This window comes from Sceloporus occidentalis, unplaced genomic scaffold (genome assembly GCF_023333645.1).
Source record: "Sceloporus occidentalis isolate IW3139 unplaced genomic scaffold, rSceOcc1.0.p SCAF_21, whole genome shotgun sequence".
Classification (NCBI taxonomy): Eukaryota; Metazoa; Chordata; class Lepidosauria; order Squamata; family Phrynosomatidae; genus Sceloporus; species Sceloporus occidentalis.
In genome coordinates this window covers 5,441,316-5,462,445 of record NW_028317001.1, presented here as the reverse complement: position 1 = coordinate 5,462,445, position 21,130 = coordinate 5,441,316, and the positions used below count along the sequence as shown (strand labels likewise).

Sequence of the window (21,130 nt, the reverse complement as noted above, 5' to 3'; positions counted from 1 at the left end):
CCTGTTAGAGACTGGAATTTAACAGTTAAAGCAAAGAGCGCTTGAATCTCTGGTGACCCAGCTCTGTACCTGCGTTTATGCAATGTGGATTTTGCCATTGCTGAAGCGGGCTGAGTTTGAGAAGTGTCTTTTAGCAGGCAAGAGACTATGTGTAGATGCCTGGCAGCCAGCTGGGTGCCTTGAAAGCAAAATTTAGCCTCTGGAATAAACCCACAAACATGATCCCGTTGCAAAAGGGAATTTGGGAATTCATACCAGCCAGGCACTTTAAGAAGGTCCTTTGAACAATCAGATTGCATTTCTAACATATGGTCATGGCAGTTGTGAACAAAGATGATTCTGTATACATTTTCTTCCTAGCATCAGCCACACAAAAAAAGACAATGTGGTATACAAAAACTTCAAACTTGTCCCGGGAAGAGGGATGTTATTCTCATTGTTAATTTCTATGGCAGTGTTCAGAGTATTTTATTTGGAGAATCAGATTTCTTCTGATCTTGGAAGCTAAGCTGGATCAGCTCTGGCTAGGACCTGAATGGAGACCAGCAACAATACCAGATGTAGTAGGTTATATTTGAGAGGAAGGAACTGGCAAGGCGACCTCTGAATATTCCTTGCCCTAAGGAAACCCTATATAATTTTTGGGGTTGGCATAAGTCGACCGGGGATTTGAAGGTGCATACATACATACATACAGGGAGCTACAATTTTTATTCTTCCGACACCCATCATGTTCAGAGAAAGGCATGTCCAGAGAAGCATAACCAAGACGGTCCAATGTCTTGAAACCAAGCCTTATGAGGAATGACTGAGCGATCTGGGTATGTTTAGCTTGGAGAAGACCAGGCAGAGAGGTGACACAATAGCCACCTTTAAATATTGGGAGGGATGTCATGTTACAGATGGAGGGAACTTATTTTCTGCTGCTCTAGAGACTAGACAAACTGATGGATTCAAATGATAAGGAAAGAGATCCCACCTAAACATTAGGGAGAACTTTTGGACCGTAACAGCTGTTTGACCGTGGAATAAATTGCCTCAGGTGGTCTCTTTACCTTTGGATGTTTTTAAATAGATATTGGCTGGGCATCTCTCAGGAGAGATGGTCCATGAGACCCTTTCCAAGTCTATGATCATCCCTTCCATCACAGTCAATGATCACAATTGCTGAGGAATTAGAGCAGAATTGTTGTAATGTAACACAACTGGACAGCATCATTTGGGGAATGCCATTTTCCATAAAGATTGGTCCACTCATTTCACTTGATGCAGCCAGTTATTTGCATTTGCGTCCTTAAATTGGCTTTAATCTCCAAGGCATCCGGGAATTCACTGAATTGAAAGGCTCAGTGTAAATCTAGGTTTAAAACAAAGACGTCTCCCTGTTTTACCTTCCTTCCTTTTTATTTATAGATTTGTTTTCTAACACCTTCTCTTTTGTTTCAAAGGAACACGCGTTCGAAAGCAGTCAAAAGTATAAAGAAGGCAAATACATCATTGAATTAGCGCACATGATCAAGGATAATGGCTGGGATTGAATGGCGAGGGGGGAAGCATGCCACCAAACCGTGCAAGAAAGAATGCCATCCCACCAAACATTTATCTCTGAGAATGAGCGAGTGACTGAAAACCGCTTGGTTCCATGCATTTGGGGGCTTCGTCCTCGTCGTCTTGAGACGCTTCCTCGCTCGCCCTTTTTTTGCCATCCTTACCGGTGACCAGCCTCGATTAACTTCCGTCTCTTTGCTTTTGTATCTGTTTGTGAGTCAACTTCTGGTACCCTTCCTTTTTCTCCCTCCCTCCTTTCTTTCCTCTCTCTTTCCTTCTCTTTTTCTGTGTTCCAGCATTGGATTGAAAACAACAACCGCAGCAAATGAAGGAGCAAAACCCAGTGGCTTAAAACCATTTCACAACCGAGGTCTCATTAGAAAACTGAAGGTTGTTTTTTGGGGAGTGGGGAAAGTAGGATGTTTTTTAACCGGAGGGTTGGAGTGCATAGGTGGACAAGAAATGTGAACAGGGATCCCTGCCTGTCCCATTGTCCTTTTAAAAATCGTGACTAACCATGGCTTGAAACTCGTGGACCGTAAAAATACATATATCTATCTATATATATATATATATACCTCATGGCTATGTTTTTTCCCTCTGCATCTTGAGGCTGTCACCCTCAAACTCCTTGCTAGTTGGTGTCTTACTCCGTGATTGTTTTTAAGCGATCGCTCTGGATTTTTGTCTGCGCTAAGCTTACCGAAAAGACAAGTTTAAAAGCTTTAGAAGGAGGTACTTGGAGGATCTATGCTTTCCTGTCCTCGCCTCAGCCTCCTGTTTGGGTTCACCCAAAATATTGCAGTGGTGATGGTGGTGTTTTAATACCCCGTTTTTTCTGCGGGGACATACCCCACACTAAAGAGGTTGGGCAGCAGAAACCAGCGAAGAAAAACAAACCACGGTGGCAGAAATTGTGGAGCAAGGGAATACTTTTTGGGGGGAATGTCTATGAACGCGAAAGTACGGAGGCAATCCCTATCTTTGCAGAGCACCCTGTTCCTGTCGAGTTTACAACCCTGCGACTGCTGCGAGGGCTATGATGCATTGCGGACAGAATGCACAAAGAAAGCCTAGATTGGTGAGGTTTAAATGATTAAGATTTTAAACCTGGGATGATTTGTTTTATATTTTTGTTTTATTTTTGGGAGCATCTCACAGCTGCAAAAGTGGGGTCTCTGGTGTTGGCGATGTTTTTTTGGAAAGAAAAAGAGTCAAAAGTCTTGGGGCTATTCGCAAAGAAAAGTGTTGAAAGAGCCCCCTTAGCTGGTAACTCATTTGCACAAGAAAATGAGTGGCTGAGCTGTAAGTAAGGAGGTCCTAGGGATTGAGTATTGAGTATTGGTCAATATTCAGTCTTCATCCCATCCGCTCATTTTCTGCTTTTCAGATAAAAGGCTGCTGCAACTCTTAAGAGCCGATACCTTGGAAAAGGGCAAGAAAGGAAGGCTCTTGCTGTATTCAAGTTGAACATTGCCTTGCAGGAATGTAGCTCAAGCTCATGCATGCTAGGGGCTACCTAAGCAAATCCTTCCCTGTTGTGTCTTCCCTTAGTTGTAGTTTCCGTCGATTCTTAGAAAAGCCAATAATACAGTAGTCTCTACAAAATTTTGGCTGGTCTTGGTAGTGAGGAGGGAAAGAATCCTTACAGATATCCCAATGACGAAATGAAAAGCATTGGGAAACCTTGAGGAGGAGGATACCTAAGAGATGAGAATGATCATTGAGCAGGACGTAAATACCGCAAAAAATGCATGTGGGTTTTTTGCACAAACAACATGATTTCTTGCACAGGAAATACTGTTTTCTGTGCAACCAAATCTCCCCATAGAGTGGCAAACTAAGTTCAGACCAAGTTCAGCTGACTTCCTCCCAGCAAGGAGGGAAATGGTAACATAATTTGTTTTTGCCTGCAAAAATAGTATTAACAAAGATTTACAGCCCCTACTTTGTAGGTGACTTGAGTTTGGAGTTGGCACCGAAGTTGTTCCCTTTTCCCAATGCCAGTTTGGAGGGACTCTCCGCCTGCCTTTCATTGCATTAAATTTGCTGATCTTGACCTGGCTGAGCTTTTCCAGGAGCAAGTATCCACTTTGCTGATAATGTTGGTGGATAGCAGAGAAGGTATGCGAAGGGATCTTGTAACACCTTTGAAACTAAAGGTGCGAAAGACGGTGTAGCATAAGCTTTTATAGGCTTAGTTTACTTCCTCAGATGCATGGAGAAGAGGGGGCTTTGTGCTTCCGCTGACTCTTTGAACTCTCTTATGTTTCTTCCTAGTCCTCCGTCGTATCCTTTGAAGGGATGGAGGAATCCGGAGAGCTCCTAGCAGTGTGGCTTCCCAATTGTGGGTGTCTCATGAGCCTTACCTGTTTGTATTTCCCTGTGTATTTCTATGGTACTGCGATTCTGCATCCCACACCTGACCTAAAAGGCTGTTTTAAACAGAATGTATATGTATCCATCCAAATGATTTCCTCCATCTTTCTTGCTTTTTCCTCCTGCCTTCTTTCATTCCTTTTCATTTGCCTGCCTGCTTGTTTGTGGAAATCTTTCATGTAGGTTAATCTGCTCTGCAAATCCGTCGCAATCTGGTGGTAAGAAAGATAGATATCCCATGTTTGTCAGGGCAGGAGGAGGAGGAGAGAACCCTTTTGAGGTTTATCTGTTTGTTTTTTAAGGCCCGGTGTTTGTCTTTCTCTGCAGAGAAAATAGTACTCAGGTTAGGAACCAAACAGCAAAGGGATTGGAAAAATCCCAGTTAGGTGGAAGGGTAGGAACCAAACGAGAACATAGCAAGCAAACAAAGGCTAGAGAGCTTGTTCGATTGGCTTTCGGGGTGCAAGAAAAATGCCTTAGGATGGAAAGGAACATGCATAATTTTTAGTTCCCAGGCTGAAAAGCTGCTAAGAAACTCCATTGGGAAGAATAATAATAAGAATTTTGTGTGATTTGTTGCTTATAAACCACTGTTGTTTCCATTTTCCAGATGGGAAACTGAGGGTGACGGATGTGGTCAAGAGCATCTCCTTGACTGAAGTGCTGTTGTTCACAGGATCAGCAAGGAGAATGCAGAAACTACTTACTATGATCCATTCTATATGCTCCAGGCGTTTGTTTTGGCATCCAGATTAGTCTGCAGGTTGACTTGCATTAACTTGCATGCTTATGTTATCAAGTAACCACAAAATCATGGAAACTCTTTAAAAGAGTGCAATGTCAAGCCTCAACCTTGGGAGGGATGTGAAATCAAGTCTCCTAGATTTCATTCCTATTCCATCCACTGATGCGTCAACTTTCCGGGTATCCGATACAGCAAGCTGCATGCAGCTGCAATCCACTTGTTAGCTACTTGTGCAATTTCTTTATCATGCAATTCTAAAGCAGGAGAATGGAGATGCTTTGCCAGCTGCTGTTGGTCTACAAGTCCCATTATCCCTTCCTTTGGTTGTGCTGGGGCTGATGGGAACTGTAGTCTGGACACTGCGCATTCCCCGGCCACGTTCTTAAAATTCTTCCATCAGGCAATTGCTTTGGATGTCGCTTTCTGTCTCCTTTCTCCGTTCTGTCTTCCCCCGTGCGCATCAAAACCTCAAGTGCTTCTTAAACCCATGCTAGATCTTGCTGCTAACTCCACCTGTGACTTCCTCTTGTTCGGATACCAAGTACGTATCCTACGTATCCCAAAAAGGAAGCAACCGCTAAAGAGGGTTAAAGGTGCGATCCTCAAAGGATCGTGTCGGAAAGGCGGTAACTCGACTGGCTTTGGGGTCACGATGTATAAAATGTATAAACGAAGAAAAACAGTATTTTTAAACCGATGGCTTTGGAAATATTCTCTCTCTTTAAAAGCATGACCAAAGAATCTGGCTACCTTTTGTTTGGGTCCCTGGTCGACCGAAAGGTACTATCTTGTCCTGACAAGGTGAGCCTTTTCTCTCCAATAGGGAATTGCAAGACCAGGTGCGTTTCCTATCTCCAAGCCTGGAAAAAAGAGATTAAAACAGCATTGTGCAATCCATTTTGGTGAAAATGCCATCCCTATATGGCCCAATGATAACAAAAAGATGCTCCTTAACCATGCCTACCTTAGGGATATTTTCCCTCTCTCCTCCCTATGTTTTGCTCAGTGCGTTCCCGGTCCATATACAAAACACGTTTCCCGCAATAGCCTATACCTAGGTCCCATACAAAGCATACAAATGTTACGTTCTCCTGTATCCGATCTGTTGCAAGCTTTTATTTAAAGGGAAAAGGGTACAATTGGCGTGGGAAAGGTCTGGGCTAAATCCAAATCAGTTGGGCAGTAAATTAAACCCTGACGTTTGGATTGCTGTAGTTTTGCAACCCTGCGCTTTTAATCTAGATTTCTTTGCCAGCGAGGAGTTGAGCGCAAACCAAGGAAGGAGCCGAAGATAAGCAGCCGCATATTTACAGATGGGAGGCAATGCAGATTTCAGGGTTAGCGAGAATACCTTTTTGGAACCCGCGGCGCCAAGGTTTCGGTTCTCTTAACGTATTAATAATTTCAGGGACGTGGAGGTCATTTCACATTCTTGAATGTAGAAGTGCTTTTCGGACTTCCATAGGAGTGTACATAGTCTACTCTCGGTCTCCATTCGAAGGCTTCTTAGGCTGTGCTGCTAAACTTGCATGATGTTACTGCAAACCTTGTGCCTTTGTCTCTTTCTAAAGTTTTCTTGGACAACTTATCACGTTTCTAACCCCGACGCAGGTATTGAGAGAGGTTTAGGAGCGGATAGTTGGGGTTAAATTGGGGAGCTGGGTTCAAATCCCCGCTGCGGAAAGTGTCGGGCGGTTGGCTAAATTTTCGCCAAGCCTCCCTTTCAGGGTTATTGTGAGGAAACGGTACCCATGTGTGCTAACCTGAGTTACAAATGTTGTAAAATAACATGCTCAAGGCACAACCCCCAAAAAAACCATCCATATGTAAAATCAATGAAGACGGTAGAGGTAAATCTAGCTCCATTAAGATCAGTGGTCAATGGAAGTCTTGCCTTTGACTTCACAAGCATTTTACCCCGCATTTAAAGACAACAAATGCTACTTGTCATAGGCTGCATCCGCACTGCAAGGTGGGTTATTATACAACTAGGTCCTCTGTTCATCTATGCCAATTTTCATAGATGGATGACCATTTGCCCTGTATTAGGAAGGCAGGTAGTATTTAGGTTTTTCTATGTACTCCGCCGGCCTCAGTGCCATGGTTAGCCCCAAATAGAGTAGATCCATTGAGTCAGTTGGAACTTAGTACTGTAAATCGACACTTATGGATTTGGGTTGTCCAGGTTTACTTGGAATCAAAGATAAATTCTACTCATTTATTACTCTTTATTCATGTTTTTTTGTTAAGAGTCTGTAGGGATCTAATGGATTCTGCCATCTCTCTCGTTCTGTTTTCAATGGCAGCAGATTTGGGGGCTGAAATGCAATAAAGGTCTTCTCAGGTGGGATTTTGACTTTGCAGCCAGCCTAGTAAACTGGGGCACTTACTAACATAGGTGAGCCCTATATCTCCATTGGCACAAGCACTCTCTGTGCTGTTTTAGTTGTGCATATGTATTGTGGCCGCCTTTGAATTTTGCACATCTAAACCTAAATTTTATGTTCGGAGAGGTCTTGGGTTTCCTTTTTTTCCTCCTTTCCTCACCCTTTCCTGTGCCTTTGACACCATTCTTCCACACAGACCCACATTTGCCAGTGATGCAGAGGCCGGCAGTGCTATGGTTTTGGGACTACAACTCCCAGAATCCCCTGGCAAGCATGCTACGGTCCAAAAACATAACAGCTCCAAGCTCTGAGGTTATGCCGTCTCTCCCAACATGGAGATAAATTGAGATATTTTTATTTCCTTGGCTGCATCCATCCTGCAAAAATAATCCAATTTGACACCACTTTTAACCGCCGTGGCTCAATGCTATGGAATTCTGGGGGTTGTAGTGAGACACGTCTCCTTCTCTGTTAAAGACCTCTGGTCCCACAACTCCCAGAATCCCATGGTGCTGAACCACAGCAGTTAAAGCGGCATCAAACTGGATGGTTTCTGCAGCCGTAGACGCAGGAGCATGGCACCGGGGGGGGGGGGGGGGACGTTGGCAACCTCTCTTCCCGTCCCGATAAGCTTTTCAAATTGCAGAGCCTTATTTCTTGGAAACTGCGTCTCTTATCAGCGGAGAGGCCTCTCTCTATCTCTCTTCCTGTCTCTTCCTCGCTCCCCTTTTTTCCCTCTCTTGATTTTTCTTATCAATTTCCAAGGGGACCAACAGCACAAAGTTACTCAGCTTGGCTTTGCTGAACATACTGATCGATATGGCATGCTCTTCATGTTTTATATACATGCATACATACATACAATTATATATATATAAGTAGTTCTCCCTCGCACTTTCGGCTATGCGCCCGTTTTTAAAAGCCAAATCCGCAAAATCCGTTTCTTACGATCTCATCTAAAGTTTTTCCCTCTGTATCTGTGTGGGGTTTCCTTTTTATTTCCTCTCCTTTATAACTTGAGGTTATGTATTATTAAATAATACATTTCCGAGCATCATTTCATCAACGAGGAAAGAATTACCGTTTTCCTTCCCGTTTTCAGTTTGAGTGCAAAGCAAGAAACATAACTGGAGAAGAGAAGAGGCCTGGAGAGTGGGACATATTATGTGTTGACTTTCAGGAACCCTCCTCTTAAATTATCATTATTATTAATATTAATATTATTCTTTTTAAGTCAAGAGAGATGAAAAACATAACTGTTGGAGAAGCAGGCAGCAAAATGCAAAATGATTTTTTAACTTTAAATTGTTGAAAGCCCCGCATGCGTCGTCATGCGCAAGCGGGGAACGCCATTATGGGTAAAATCCAATGGGCACCTTAAAAAATGCTTTCCCTAAATGAAGAGAACTATATTTCTAATACCAGCCTGTCGTGTTGATGACACCCTTGTGTTTACAATATATATATATATATATATATATATATATAATACTTGTGTATAATTAGTTCTTGGGTTTTTGATTTGATTTGTATTTTTATTCGCTCGGCATATATATATATATATATATATATATATATATATATATATATATTCTTCAAGTCGCGTCGCTTCGGTCAGAACAAAAAAAACGTCGATTTGTTTTCGGAAGTTTTGCTTTCTGGAATTGTTGTTTCATATATTTTTTTCTTTTTTGTCTTCAACTTTTGTCGTGCGTTTGTTTGTATTATTATTATTATTATTGTACATAGTACTTCGGTATTAGCGTTATTATTATTATTATTATTTTATTGTTTGGGGGGTTTGTCCTCTTTGCGATACGTGTCGGTGCTCATTTGAAAGAAGAAAGAATTAAAAAGTTTTCAAATATTAAAAAAACGAGGAAAAAAAGACGCAAAAATGGCGTTTTCTTCTTTCCGCCGCTTCTAGTCATAAGGCAAGGCTCTGTCCTGTTAAATGGAATGAATAAAAGACGCAAAATAAATGGGTAACACTTTTGGATTTGTATATTGCAACGGTCATCTGTGACTTTGAGTGCGAATAACGCAGCTTTATACCTCTTTAATGTCTGGGATTTGTAGTTTGGCAAAGCCCCAGCACTTTTGAGTAGGGAAGGATACAGACTGTGTAAAACTACAAATCCCATAAGAATTCCACAAAACGGAGCGACCGCACTTAAAAGTGGTGTCGGACTGCATTGTGTGTACATGCGCACAACGATTCGATGGTAGTAACGTTTAGTCATCACACACTCTCAGCCTCAGAGGATGGCCATGGCGAACCCCCTTCGGAAGAAACATTGCCAAGAAAACCTCACAATAGGGTTACCATTTTTATCGCAAAAGACTCGAAGGCACACAACCGCACACTTTTATCGACCGTTTATATCTAAGATGCAAACCTTTTAACTTTATTTAGGAAAAGGGAAGGACAACGACAACAACAACAACTGCCGTAAGTCAGAAATGGTTTGAAGGTGCACAACCGCACACTTTTTTTATTGATCCTTTTATATCCTTTTAACTCTTGTGAGATGCGAACTTTGTAGCTTTATTTAGGAATAAGAGAGGATAACCACAACAACAATTGCCATAAGTTGGAAATTGGCTTGAAGGCACACAACCGCGCACTTTTATTGATCTTTTAACTCTTGTAAGATGCAAACTTTTTAGCTTTATTTAGGAAGAAAGGGAGGATAATAATAGCAACAACAACCGCCATAAGTCGGAAATGACTTGAAGGCACACAACCGCACACTTTTATTGGTTGTTTATTGATTGGTTTATTTTATTGATTGCGTTGAACTCTTGTACGATGCAAAATTTTTAGCTTTATTTAGGAAAAAAGGGAGGATAACAACAACAACTGCCATAAGTCGTGACTTGAAGGCACACAACAACGGCACAAGAGCACACCAAAACGACGAGTTCAGGGATGAGTTGGCAACCCCACAAGCTCCTTTTTCAAAGGTTTGAAAAGGCCGACAACTACACAACACCCCAAAGGCTAAAGAGCTTGGCGCCCGAGACTGTTTTCTCTCTTGTTTTATTCCTTTCCGCATCTCGACAACCGTTGCATTTCACAACTCCTGTTGTGTCTCCATGCCGACAGGCAAGAGACGGCTTCTTCAGGTGCGCTAGGCCTCAGTGTGGTTGCCATGGCGATGGAGAATACTGTGGTACCTGCTTCGGCCTAGTCCATGGAGCTAATGCATAAAGATGGAGAAGGAACCTGAGCGGATTGGAAGAAAAGCTTTTTCACGGCTTAGCGGTGGATTTGAACCCGAGCCCTCTTAGTCTCAAACCTCTATAAGAGTACTTGAATACACATTTCACGGCTAGAGATGAACAGACCCAGCACTTTGGATGTTTCCGGGTCTCCTTTTCCTCCCAAATTCAAACATATTCATTTTTGGAAAAGTACATATTTATTTATGAGAGCCAGTGTGGTTTTGAGCATTGGACTATGAACCTAGAGGGTTGCCATAATTGTCCACTATTACCAGGGACAAAATGTGGAACAAATTCGAGACCAAACTGTAGGACAATTGCAGGACAAAACTCAGCCTGAAATGTAGGACATTTAAGAAAAATGGAGGACCTTACATGTCCTACATTTTGGGCTGAGTTTTGTCCTGCAGTTGCCCTACAGTTTGGTCTCAAATTTGTCCTACATTTTGTCCCTGGTAGTAATGGACAATTATGGCAACTGACAGCCGGAGACCAGGGTTCGAATCATAATCATAATAATCATAATAATAATTATTGCCAAGCAAACCCCATGATATGTTCGCCTTAGGTTTGCCATAAGTTAAAAGATAACTTGCAAGCGCACAACACTAACAACATATTATTATTATTATTATTATTATTATTATTATTATTGCCAAGAAAACCCCATGATATGTTCGCTTTGCCATAAGTTAAGAGATAATTTGCAAGCATACAACAGTCACAATGTTTTATCTATCTATCTATCTATCTATCTATCTATCTATCTATCTATCTATCTATCTACCTACCTACCTACGTACCTACCTATCTATTACAGTCCTAGACCAGCACAGATAGAAAGGAGAGACAGAATAAAAACAAGGTAAAAACACAGATTAAAAACAGTTTTTAAATAATAATATTGACCCTCCACTTTTTTAACTTGTCCTATTCCTTTGTAAGATTTTTAGACCGCTTTCTTTTTCTTCTTTAGACCTTAAGTTGTCATAAACCATATTATTTTACTGCATGCCCCCCAGAGATCTGTTGATATCGGGAACGATATGAATATTTTGACATCGATAAATCTGGCATCCATAAATGGGGAAATTAGCAAAATTCGGTAAATTCTGGACATTGAAATCAAGTTCTCGCTTATCTCTTTCCTGACGGTTTTGTGATGCTGGGACGTTTTAAGTCCGAAGCGCAGTGTGTTTGCGTATTTGTGTGTATGTGTGTGGTTTCTGGGTGAGATGTTGGCTTGGAGGTATAAATAGCCTGCCTGGCTATTCTTTTTCCAGGGCAGGCGTAGTGAGATTAAATGGCTCTCAGAAAGCAGCTGCAAAGCAGAGGTCAGCCGGAGGGTGATGCGTCCCGCTATTCGCGGCGAACGGCAGAGAAAGATCCCAATGGAAAATGAGGACGAGCCCTGCAAATATCATAGGTAACATGCTGTCCTGACAGTTTCAAATCCTGCCCCAAAGTGGCTTTGCGTCTGCGGTTGAAAAGATATTGCATCCTATGGAACCTTGGCATTGCATTTTTTTGTTGTGTGCCTTCAAGTCATTTCGGACTAACGGCAACCTTAAGGACAAGCTATTTTTCTTGGCAAGTTGGTTCAGGGAGGGTTCGTCGTTGCCATCTTCGGAGGCTGAGAGAGTGAGATTTGCCCAGGGATGCCCAGCGGCTTGACCTGAAGGAGCCAGGATTCAAACTCGGTTCTCCGGAGCCGCAGTCAAACCACATCGTAACATACCATCAATGTTCATCCAACTCTTCCTTTGCAGTGCGGTCAACCATCTTTATCTGCAGACTTTGAAGCGACAGATTCAAGCATGCGCAGCTTGAAAATATTTTCTGAGAACGTACATTCTAAGAAACCAACTTTGATTTTGCCGTTTTAAATCAGGGACACCATTTTACTAATGGGATTTGAGCATCCACGGATTTTGGTATCCATGGGGCAAATGCCAGCGGATACCAAGGACCCACTGTACAGTATATGCCTTCCATTTGTCTTTTGTGCTCTCTCTTTGTCGTAATTCACAAAGACATAGCCATGTTAGTCTGTTGCAGTGTAAAACAAAAAAGCGGAGGAAAGGGGGAGTCAAAGGAGGCTATTGGCAAATAATCAGATGCGCAAAAGTCAAAGCCGCAAATGCAGAGGGCCGACTAGTTTCAGATGTACTATTGGATGCTAGCGAAAAAATTGCTGAACTAGTATTTATCGAGGGACTTTGATTCTGTTGGATTAGGATTCAGCTGTGACTAAAGCATTCGCTCCCATTGCAGGCATCAAATTGCCATTGCAAAAGGTGGACTGGTGTCATTGCCAACAACTTATCTGGCAAACGACAACCCGGCTTTATCCGATACACATCTAAACTTGAAAGAGGAATTTCACACACTGTCCTTCTCACATTTCGTGTCCTTTTGGCTCCGAAGGAAGTCATCTAGAAACATTTAAATAAGCCTGATAATATTTGGGATGCTATAAATCTCTTGTTTTAGCAAGGTACAAAAACATCCCAAAACCTGCAAAGCAATGATACCTTTTTGGGGCCAACCAAAAGGCGCAATATACGTGTTGCAAAACCAGATCTCAAAGGGAGTATCTTTTTGACTTGCTAATTGAATTTAAACTTTATTTCCTCGACTATAAGTATCTCCAGTATCCGCAGAAGAAGAAAGGGCCTGTCTGTATATACCATCTGAACTGAAAACAACCACAACATCTTGAGAAAATGCAGGTCTGTGACTTACATCCTTTCCCCCTCCATCTTATGATTTTAAACATATTTGCCTTATGAAGAAGCTAGTGGAGCTTTGAAAGCTTGCAACATGTATATTGTGCATTTTGGTTATCCCTTAAACAAGGTATTGTTTGTGGATTTTGGATCTTATTGTACTTTGCTATGTGGTTAACATGGCTACCCTGGATATGTTTATTTTAGCAAGAGGTGGATGAGTCAGTTGATTAGTTTAGTTAAATATTTGGATTATTCTCTCAAGCACAGAAAGCTTGAGTGAAATGCAGGCCTCTTCTGTCCAAGATCTGTCGATGACCGACTAACCAGTCAGTTTCCTGCACCTGTTCTTGTCGTATGGTACTATATTTCAGATACGGAGTGGATCGTTTCCCGTTCTGTTTCCCAAAAGGCTTTGCGCCAGCTGTTGCCACATTTCGAAACCTCCAGAGATGAGCGCATAGTTGAAGAACGAAGCCCTTGGATCCTGTTACGGAGACCCAGCCATTAAGGAAGTTCATCTCTGGATCTGATGGTCCAATGTCACACTGAAACGTTAAGTTGGATTTCATTGCATTAAAACTTAGATGATTCTGGTCAAGGTTTTGGGTGTGCATGTATATATGTCCGTGTATGTGTGTGTCCATGTGTGTAATAAATGCCCACAACTCCATCATGTATGTGTGTCTATGTGTGTGTCTCTCTCTATGTGTGTAATAATTGCCCAGAAGTCCATCATGGTGCATCAGTTTAAGTGTTGGGCTCAGAAACCAGGGTTAGCAAGACAAAACTTGACCCGAATCATCTCAATTTTAATGTAATAGTACATTAATGTAACATAACTCGACTTAATGTGATGTTGGATTGCCAGATCCAGAGATGAACTTCCAGATGGCAGGATCTAAGGACTTCGTTCTTCAACTACGTTTGAGGAAGACCAATGTCAGCACCATCAGATCCAGATATGAACCTCCCTGCTCAGTTTTGGAAACCCATGGGCAAATCCATCTTTCTCAGGGAAGCTTGAAGGTGCTGGCAGATGATACTCCTTCTGATAAACAACAACAACATTGCTTCTACCGCAGCAGAGATGCTTCATCCCTGGTAGATGCTTCCTAATCTCAGGAGGAAACGCTCCTTAGAGAAGATTATGATAGGATCCGTACCAACAAGTGTCACATTGAGGATGGAGCAAGCTTGTTTTCTGTTGCTCCAGAGACTAGGACACGGAGCAATGGGTCCAAACTACAGGAAAGAGGTTCCACCTAAACATTAGGAGGAACTTCCTGACAGCGAGAGCTGTTTGATGGTGGAAGACGCTGCCATGGAGAGCGGTGGGGTCTCCTTATTTGGAGGTTTTTAAACAGAGTTTGGGCGGCCATCTCCCAGAGTGCTTTTGAATGTATCTTCCTACATGACAGGGTTAGACTGGATGGCCTTTGGGGTCTCTTCTATGACTATTTTATGATTCTATGGCACAGGACACATGGCACTAAAGTGCCATGCTGGCATCGTACTGGGGTTAAGGGACCACGCAGCAACCACATGGTCCCTAACCCTAGTACGGTGCGATGTGGTAACAATATATACATGGGCACCGCCATTGTTACGTAAGTGCCGCGTGGCGTCTGCACGTTGACGCGCGGCGCTTACGTAACCAGTGTGCCAGTGGCGCACTGGTTACGCCACCCCTGCGGCTTTAAAAGAACCCACTTTTTGCAGGTTTGGAAGACTTGATAGCTAAAAGATTAGCTCCAGTGTGTACATAAATAATATAAAGACAAGGGAATCCCCTTGCTTTGGCTAGGAGGAAATTCACATCCCGTCAACAGAGACCAGACACGCTTTCTCTTCCCAGCGCTGTGCCAAGTTGTCACGGAATAAACAACCTGCCAGCATTGTGTTGAACATTGCGACAGACCCAAACGCAGCAGGTATGGTGTTCACCCAGGAGAAGGATCGCAGGTAAGAGAGGCTTGAGGGAATGCAAAGCACCTCTTTCGGGAGCTGAGTAGAAAGAGGCGAACAGATGGCATCCTCCTTTTTAAAATGGGTGGCATTCTCTTTCAGTCTGAGCAGATGTCGCTCTGTCTGGGAAGAGAGGGACCGGACCGGCTGATACTCATCTTTTCTGAACCGCTGGTGCATAAAATGAGAATTTGGGAAGGAAGGAAGGAGAGGCTGAATGCAGGAGACAGAAAGAGAGAAAGCACAATGAATGAAAGACTCACTTCTCCATCTCCATATAGCATCAGTAGTTCCAGTATTAGATTTTTGTGGGCTATTTGGCCATGTTCCAGAAGAGTTTATTCCAGACATTTCGCCAGCATCTTCAGATTTCTCTGAAGATACCAGCGAAACGTCAGGAATACACCCTTCTAGAACATGGCCCCATAACCCAAAAAACCCACAAGAAACTATGGAAGCTGGCCATGAAAGCCTTCGACTTCACATTGGTTCCAGTATTGTGTAGCCTCAGCTTGTGCCCAACTCTATAGGTGGGCTACTATCCCACTATAATTCCACTTTATAAGTGTAATAAAAGTCCTGCGTCTAAACTTTTAGACTAGAGGTTTGACTATAATGCACATGGGAACCACCAGCCACCACAAAGTACATCATCCACAGTAACCCACCATGGGCCATGTTGTCTTAGGGCTGTTGAAAGTTGCAGCTCAGTGACATCTGGAGAGGTCCATTGTTGCCTAGTTTGGTTTAAACATTCAGATGGAAAATGCCTACACCCACCTTACTAAGCGTTTCCATCCCAAGTCTTGGACGCTGGACAAAAACAGCGCAACAATATATACATCTATTTAAGCAACATTGCATGGTGCACTTCATAAGAACTGGTGTTTTCTTTTCCATTGCTGGGTGGGCAAGGCAGCGAAATCTCCGCTCTTTTCCAACGGTGCTATTTTTATTCAGGTTTTGTAACTTTAAAACGCACACATACACAGCATGCCATGTGGTCAAGGGGACAATGAGGAAGAACACACAATGCTAGGAGAGGATGCAGCAGTTTGCTTTTGCCTCGGTTTACAGGGAAGAGCAAGATTCTGCCTCTCCTCTTCACTTTGCTAAGTTGAGTGCAAACTGTTTTTGCACATCCAACTCATTTTGCAATGACTAAAAGTAAGCTAAGGATGAAGGAGGAAAGTGGGAGAAGGAGAAAGAAACCGGGGCCTCATTCCCACTTACAGATAAATCGGTCTCTGATCCGAATCGATGGATCGATTCGACATCGGGTTGTGGTTCGCACTTGCGCTGAATCGATTTGGTGAAAAATACACAGGCAAAACCAGCGTCACAAAGACGCGGGTTAAATGGGTCTGGAGCATGGTCCCCCCTTTCAGAGTCGTTCCAGCGCTTCAGATTAAGTGGGAACCAGGGTTGTTTAAACCGGTTCGAAAAGGTCCGTTTTAAAAGGTAATGGGAATGAGGCCCTGGACGTTTTGAAAGCAGCTGGAAAAAGTGGGAATAAAGAGGATTGTACCTGCCAAACCGGGAACGTTGGACAGTATGGCCTAGTAGTCCACTATCCTGGCTACGAACCCACAAAGAGCCAGGCAAAAGCTGCAATGCCGTGAGAAGCCTTTCCATTCCCTTTGCCAGCATAAACACAAAACGCATTTCCCAGATAGCTTCTCTGTGCAAACGGGTCTAGCTTCATTTTCTTTCCTTTCCAGAAGGTCTTAAATAAGCTCCGTTCGATTCTCAAGGGAGACACGCCGGCTGCAAAGAAGTCAGCGTTGTTTTAATGGGTTTCTTTTTTATTATTATTATTTTATTTCTGGGAGCTTCAGCCCAGCATCTAAAATTAGAAGGCCAGCCGCAGTGGGCAGGCGGCGGCAGCGAGAGCAACATGCTGGTTTTTCCAACTCGGTCCAACAGCATTCTGGAGGAATAGCAAAGCGGCTGCATCTTTCGGAGAGCGAGAAATCTGAAAACGGGGGGAAAGAAGGTGGAAAAAAAGGACAAGCATCCTATTGAGCAGCTAAGGATGCATGAACTAGGGTTATGCGTCTCTATAGCAAAAGTACACATTGAAGAAGGAGCGAGCTTGTTTTCTGCTGCTCCAGAGAATAGGACCCAATGGAGCAACGGATGCAAGCTGGAGGAAAAGAGATTCCAGCTCAACGTTAGGAAGAACCTCCTAACAGTAAAAGCTGTTCAACAGTCAAACATATTCCCTCGGAGAGTGATGGAGTCTCCTTCTTTGGAGGTCTTCAAACAGAGAATGGATGTCCGTCGGGGATGCTTTGATAGAGAGTTCCTGCATGGCAGAATCGGGTTGGACTGGATCAGGGCCCTTGGCTTCTCTTCTAACTCTGATTTTATGATTCTACAGCATCACCCAAACCCCACAAAACAGTGATATCTTTAGATCTTTTTGTGGGTTTTTCAAGCTATGTCCCATCATCCCCAAGCAGTTCATTTATTCCTCAAGTAAGAACACAAATGTTAGGCTATACAGCAGTTTGCTTTTGCCTAAGCCTACAGGGAAAGGTAAGCGTCTGCTCCTGCCTCTCACTAAATAAGTCCCTATATTGGAAGAAAAGTGGGATATAAAGTAAATAAAGGAATAATATGACGTTGAAGGCTTTCATGGCCGGCATCCATAGTTTTTTGTGGGGTTTTTGGGCTCTGTGGCCATGTCCTAGAAGAGTTTATTCCTGACGTTTCGCTGGCATCTGTGGCTGGCATCTTCAGAGAGGATCCTCTCCGAAGATGCCGGCCACAGATGCCGGCGAAGCATCAGGAATAAACTCTTCCAGGACATGTACACACAGTCTGAAAAACCCACAAAGATCTATGCATGCCGGCCTGAAAGCCTTCGACTTCACAGTGATACCTTTATGAGCCCAACCCAAATGCGCATCGTACGCATCACAAGGTTTCAAAGCTCCTCCGGGCTGCTTAAATTTTGCAAACGTAGGTCTTGGTTGAATCAATGCGGAATGCGGAAGTCTCTAGGAAAGTTAGTTTCCATAGTCTGTAGTGGGTTAGTTTGAATCAAGATCTGCCTTTGCAAAACCTGAGCTGTTGGTGATCGTTCATAGAGTCGCCATACATTGAAGTTGTCTTGATCACAACTAACCACAGTAATAACAATGATAACATGCCTTCTCATGTTACATCCAATGCACGGTCGCTTCAGTTCAGTCATTTCGGCAAAGTCGACTTGATGGCAAATAAGAACTTGCTAATCTACACGTTTTAATGTGTTTTTGTTGCTATATCCGTTTTCTACTCGATGGAAGCGAGTTGGCACACATTTTAAAAAATGCGCACGTTTTTGGTGACGTACGCATAAAGGTAAAGGTAAACTTGTCCGTAATTGTGAAAAAGAAAAAGGTGACACCTGTATTTTCCTCCCTGTTATGGAAGACTAAAAGGTATATATGCAGTTTTGTTCATAGTCTTGCAAACCACAAAGAGGTTATAAGGCTCAACGAATTTATTTTCTCTCCGCAACCTAGATGTACTTTAGATCTCAGGCAAGGTCCATTCCTTTGCCTGAATGTCTTGTTCAAATTATTATTATTATTATTATTATTATTATTATTATTATTTTATTGATATCCTGTTCTTCTCCCAGGACAGCTTAACAACATGAAAACCAATATAATTAAAATGGAAAACATTGAGATAACAGTAATAGTATGCATTTTAGGGTATATATTAAAACTGAGAATATCTGTGAAATGACTCAATAGGGAATCATAAGACTGAATGGAGTATTATAACAAAATAAATATTATTTACTATTAGAAGACTAGGGGAAGTAATAAGTTCTAATAATTTGGATGATACAACATGACTATTACTTGACTCAAGGCGTATATTTTATTTTATAAAATTTTACTTTTTAAATAAAAGTTAATAATAATAATAATAATATATTATCGTTATATATATCATATATTATTTATTTATTTATTTGTTTATTTATTAGCCGCTTTGATAGCCTTGGCTGAAGAGCAGGGTATAAATAAATATTATTATTAGTGTTATTATTGTTATTATTATTATCATTATTATTATTATATTTTGTATACAATAAAAGATGCGCAATTTATTTATTTATTTATTGTCTAATTTGCTTACATTTATACTGGTAAGAATTTGGGTAAGCTCTGCATAGATTTGCCGAATCTGTTTTGGAAACGAATCAGAATAAAATGCAAGCGACCAAAAAAAAAACCATGGTTAAAGACGTACAAAAACAGGCGCGTTAAAACCGAATAAAATTAGTACAGCGATTAAAACGGACAGATTCCAAGCTAAAATATTGAAAACTTTAAAAGGATAAAAAATATTCATTTAAAAAAACAAACCCTATTTCTTCTTAGCCTGGCTTGCTGAAGCTGTAAACCCTGGCAAATAATACGCTTCCAGGACCAAGAGGGACCCGAGAGGTAAGTAAATATTATTTTTGACCCAAAAGGAAATTTATATTGTGTTTACATCTGGGCTGTTTGCAAAAGAAATGAGCCGGGACCAAAATTTCCTCCTTCCAAACGTAATATTTACTCAGCTGGGGACCAAAGTTCAGCCGTCTTTATCGATGCATTATTTTAGCTGTTCCTTAAGAAAATAGAGGAAAGGGGGCAACGGCGGCTGAATGGAGACGGAGGGGTTTTCGAGGGACCAGCCATGGATGGCCAACATCTATATTTTCAAGGCCTGCTCTGTTCTCCAGACATGAATTGGTGGTCTGGAATGATCCCCCCAAATACATGCGGTGGATCACATTTTTTAAAGTTAGACTCACTACGAAATAAGAAACGGTCCATGCCATAACATTTCGCCTTTGCTACAGGTATCTATTTCCCTTGCCAGTCCCTGTAAAATCTGGTTTGGGCATGCTTTAGGTTCATGCATTCCCTGTCTTGAATCGGCAGGGACAGTCCCAACGTAATCCCTTAACTTCCCGCTTTTTGGAAGCTTTTAAAATGCCCCAATTTCTGTCGCTGGCATCCATCGTTTTTCGTGGGTCTTTGGGGGGCTCTGTGGCCATGTTCTAGAAGAGTTTCTTCCTGACGTTTCGCCAGCATCTGTGGCTTTGGCATCTCCGGAGAAAACCCACCTTTAAAAGCCAATACCAAGTTAAGGAGTTCTGTAGCACTAGCTAGTGGCAAGAGCATCACAAAGGGGATGGGGGCAATTTTACCACACTTTTGTGCTCCTTTATCTCCTTTCCTAATATAGGGTCTTATCCATACATGAGAGTACTAAGCAAATCGCTCTAATTTGTGCACATTCGCATTGACGCTCGCCTTCGCTTTGCAAATTCGCATGGGTTCGCCGTCCCTCTGCCCAAAATGCAGAGCCGTGCAAATCCATACGGACGGACAGCCACACATTCAGTAATGCTTATCGTTGCAGATACTCATGGATACTCCGGTTAAAATTGCAAATCCTTTTTCGGCTGAGTTTATGGGGTCCTGCCTCCTGCAAAAATCCTGAATTCCTCCGACCGGCATGTGGCCAGATCGCAGTCTGTTGAATTTGAGGGAGAGTCCAAAGCGCACTGCAGAAATAACCCAGTCTGAGACCGCTTTAACTGCCCCAGCTTAGTGCTAGGGGATCTTGGGAATTGTACTTTGTTACGACACGTAACCCTAACACCAGTTCCCCTTTTAAAAAAATACCCTCGGTGTCCAAAGCGGGGAAAGGAGAAACGTCATGCTTTGCCATGCAACGTATAGCTAAAGGGTCATTCGACCCCTAAAGCGGTCCCGACCCACAGGTTGGGAACCACTGAATTAAACTAAGGCCTGTTACAGACTGCCAAAATAAAGCTGCTTGGGGTCTCTTTGGAGGTATGCTGTTTAAATGATGCATGCATCCTAAGAATCCGGAAGCTGCACCAAAGCTTCACTTCAATGCTTAGGAATGGAGGGTGGCTTTGGCGCGACCTCCAGCCTCTTAGGACCCATGCGTCATTTAAATAGCATACCTCCAAAGAGACTCAAAGCAGCTTTATTTTGGCAGTCTGTAACAGGCCTAAGTCTGGACTATTATAGCCATGTCCAAATTGACACATCTTATTAAAACTTGGCGAACGCGGAGGAAGCTCATCGGAGAAACTAGGGGTTTTAAAAAGA

The 21,130-nt window shown here is 42.5% G+C and overlaps 1 protein-coding gene across 6 annotated transcripts in view; it reads left to right on the top strand.

Moving 5' to 3' along the window:
• The window catches only part of LOC149301478 (protein yippee-like 2), a 40,693-nt gene extending 31,635 nt beyond the window's left edge, over positions 1 to 9,058 (top strand). For all 6 annotated transcript variants that reach the window (XM_089484427.1, XM_089484425.1, XM_089484424.1 and 3 more), the window contains one exon: positions 1,449 to 9,058. In XM_089484427.1, the coding sequence (XP_089340553.1) occupies positions 1,449 to 1,538 (90 nt within the window). In that variant the 3' untranslated portion in view covers positions 1,539 to 9,058. The remainder of the gene's footprint in view (positions 1 to 1,448) is intronic.
• The last annotated feature ends 12,072 nt before the right edge of the window (positions 9,059 to 21,130 follow it).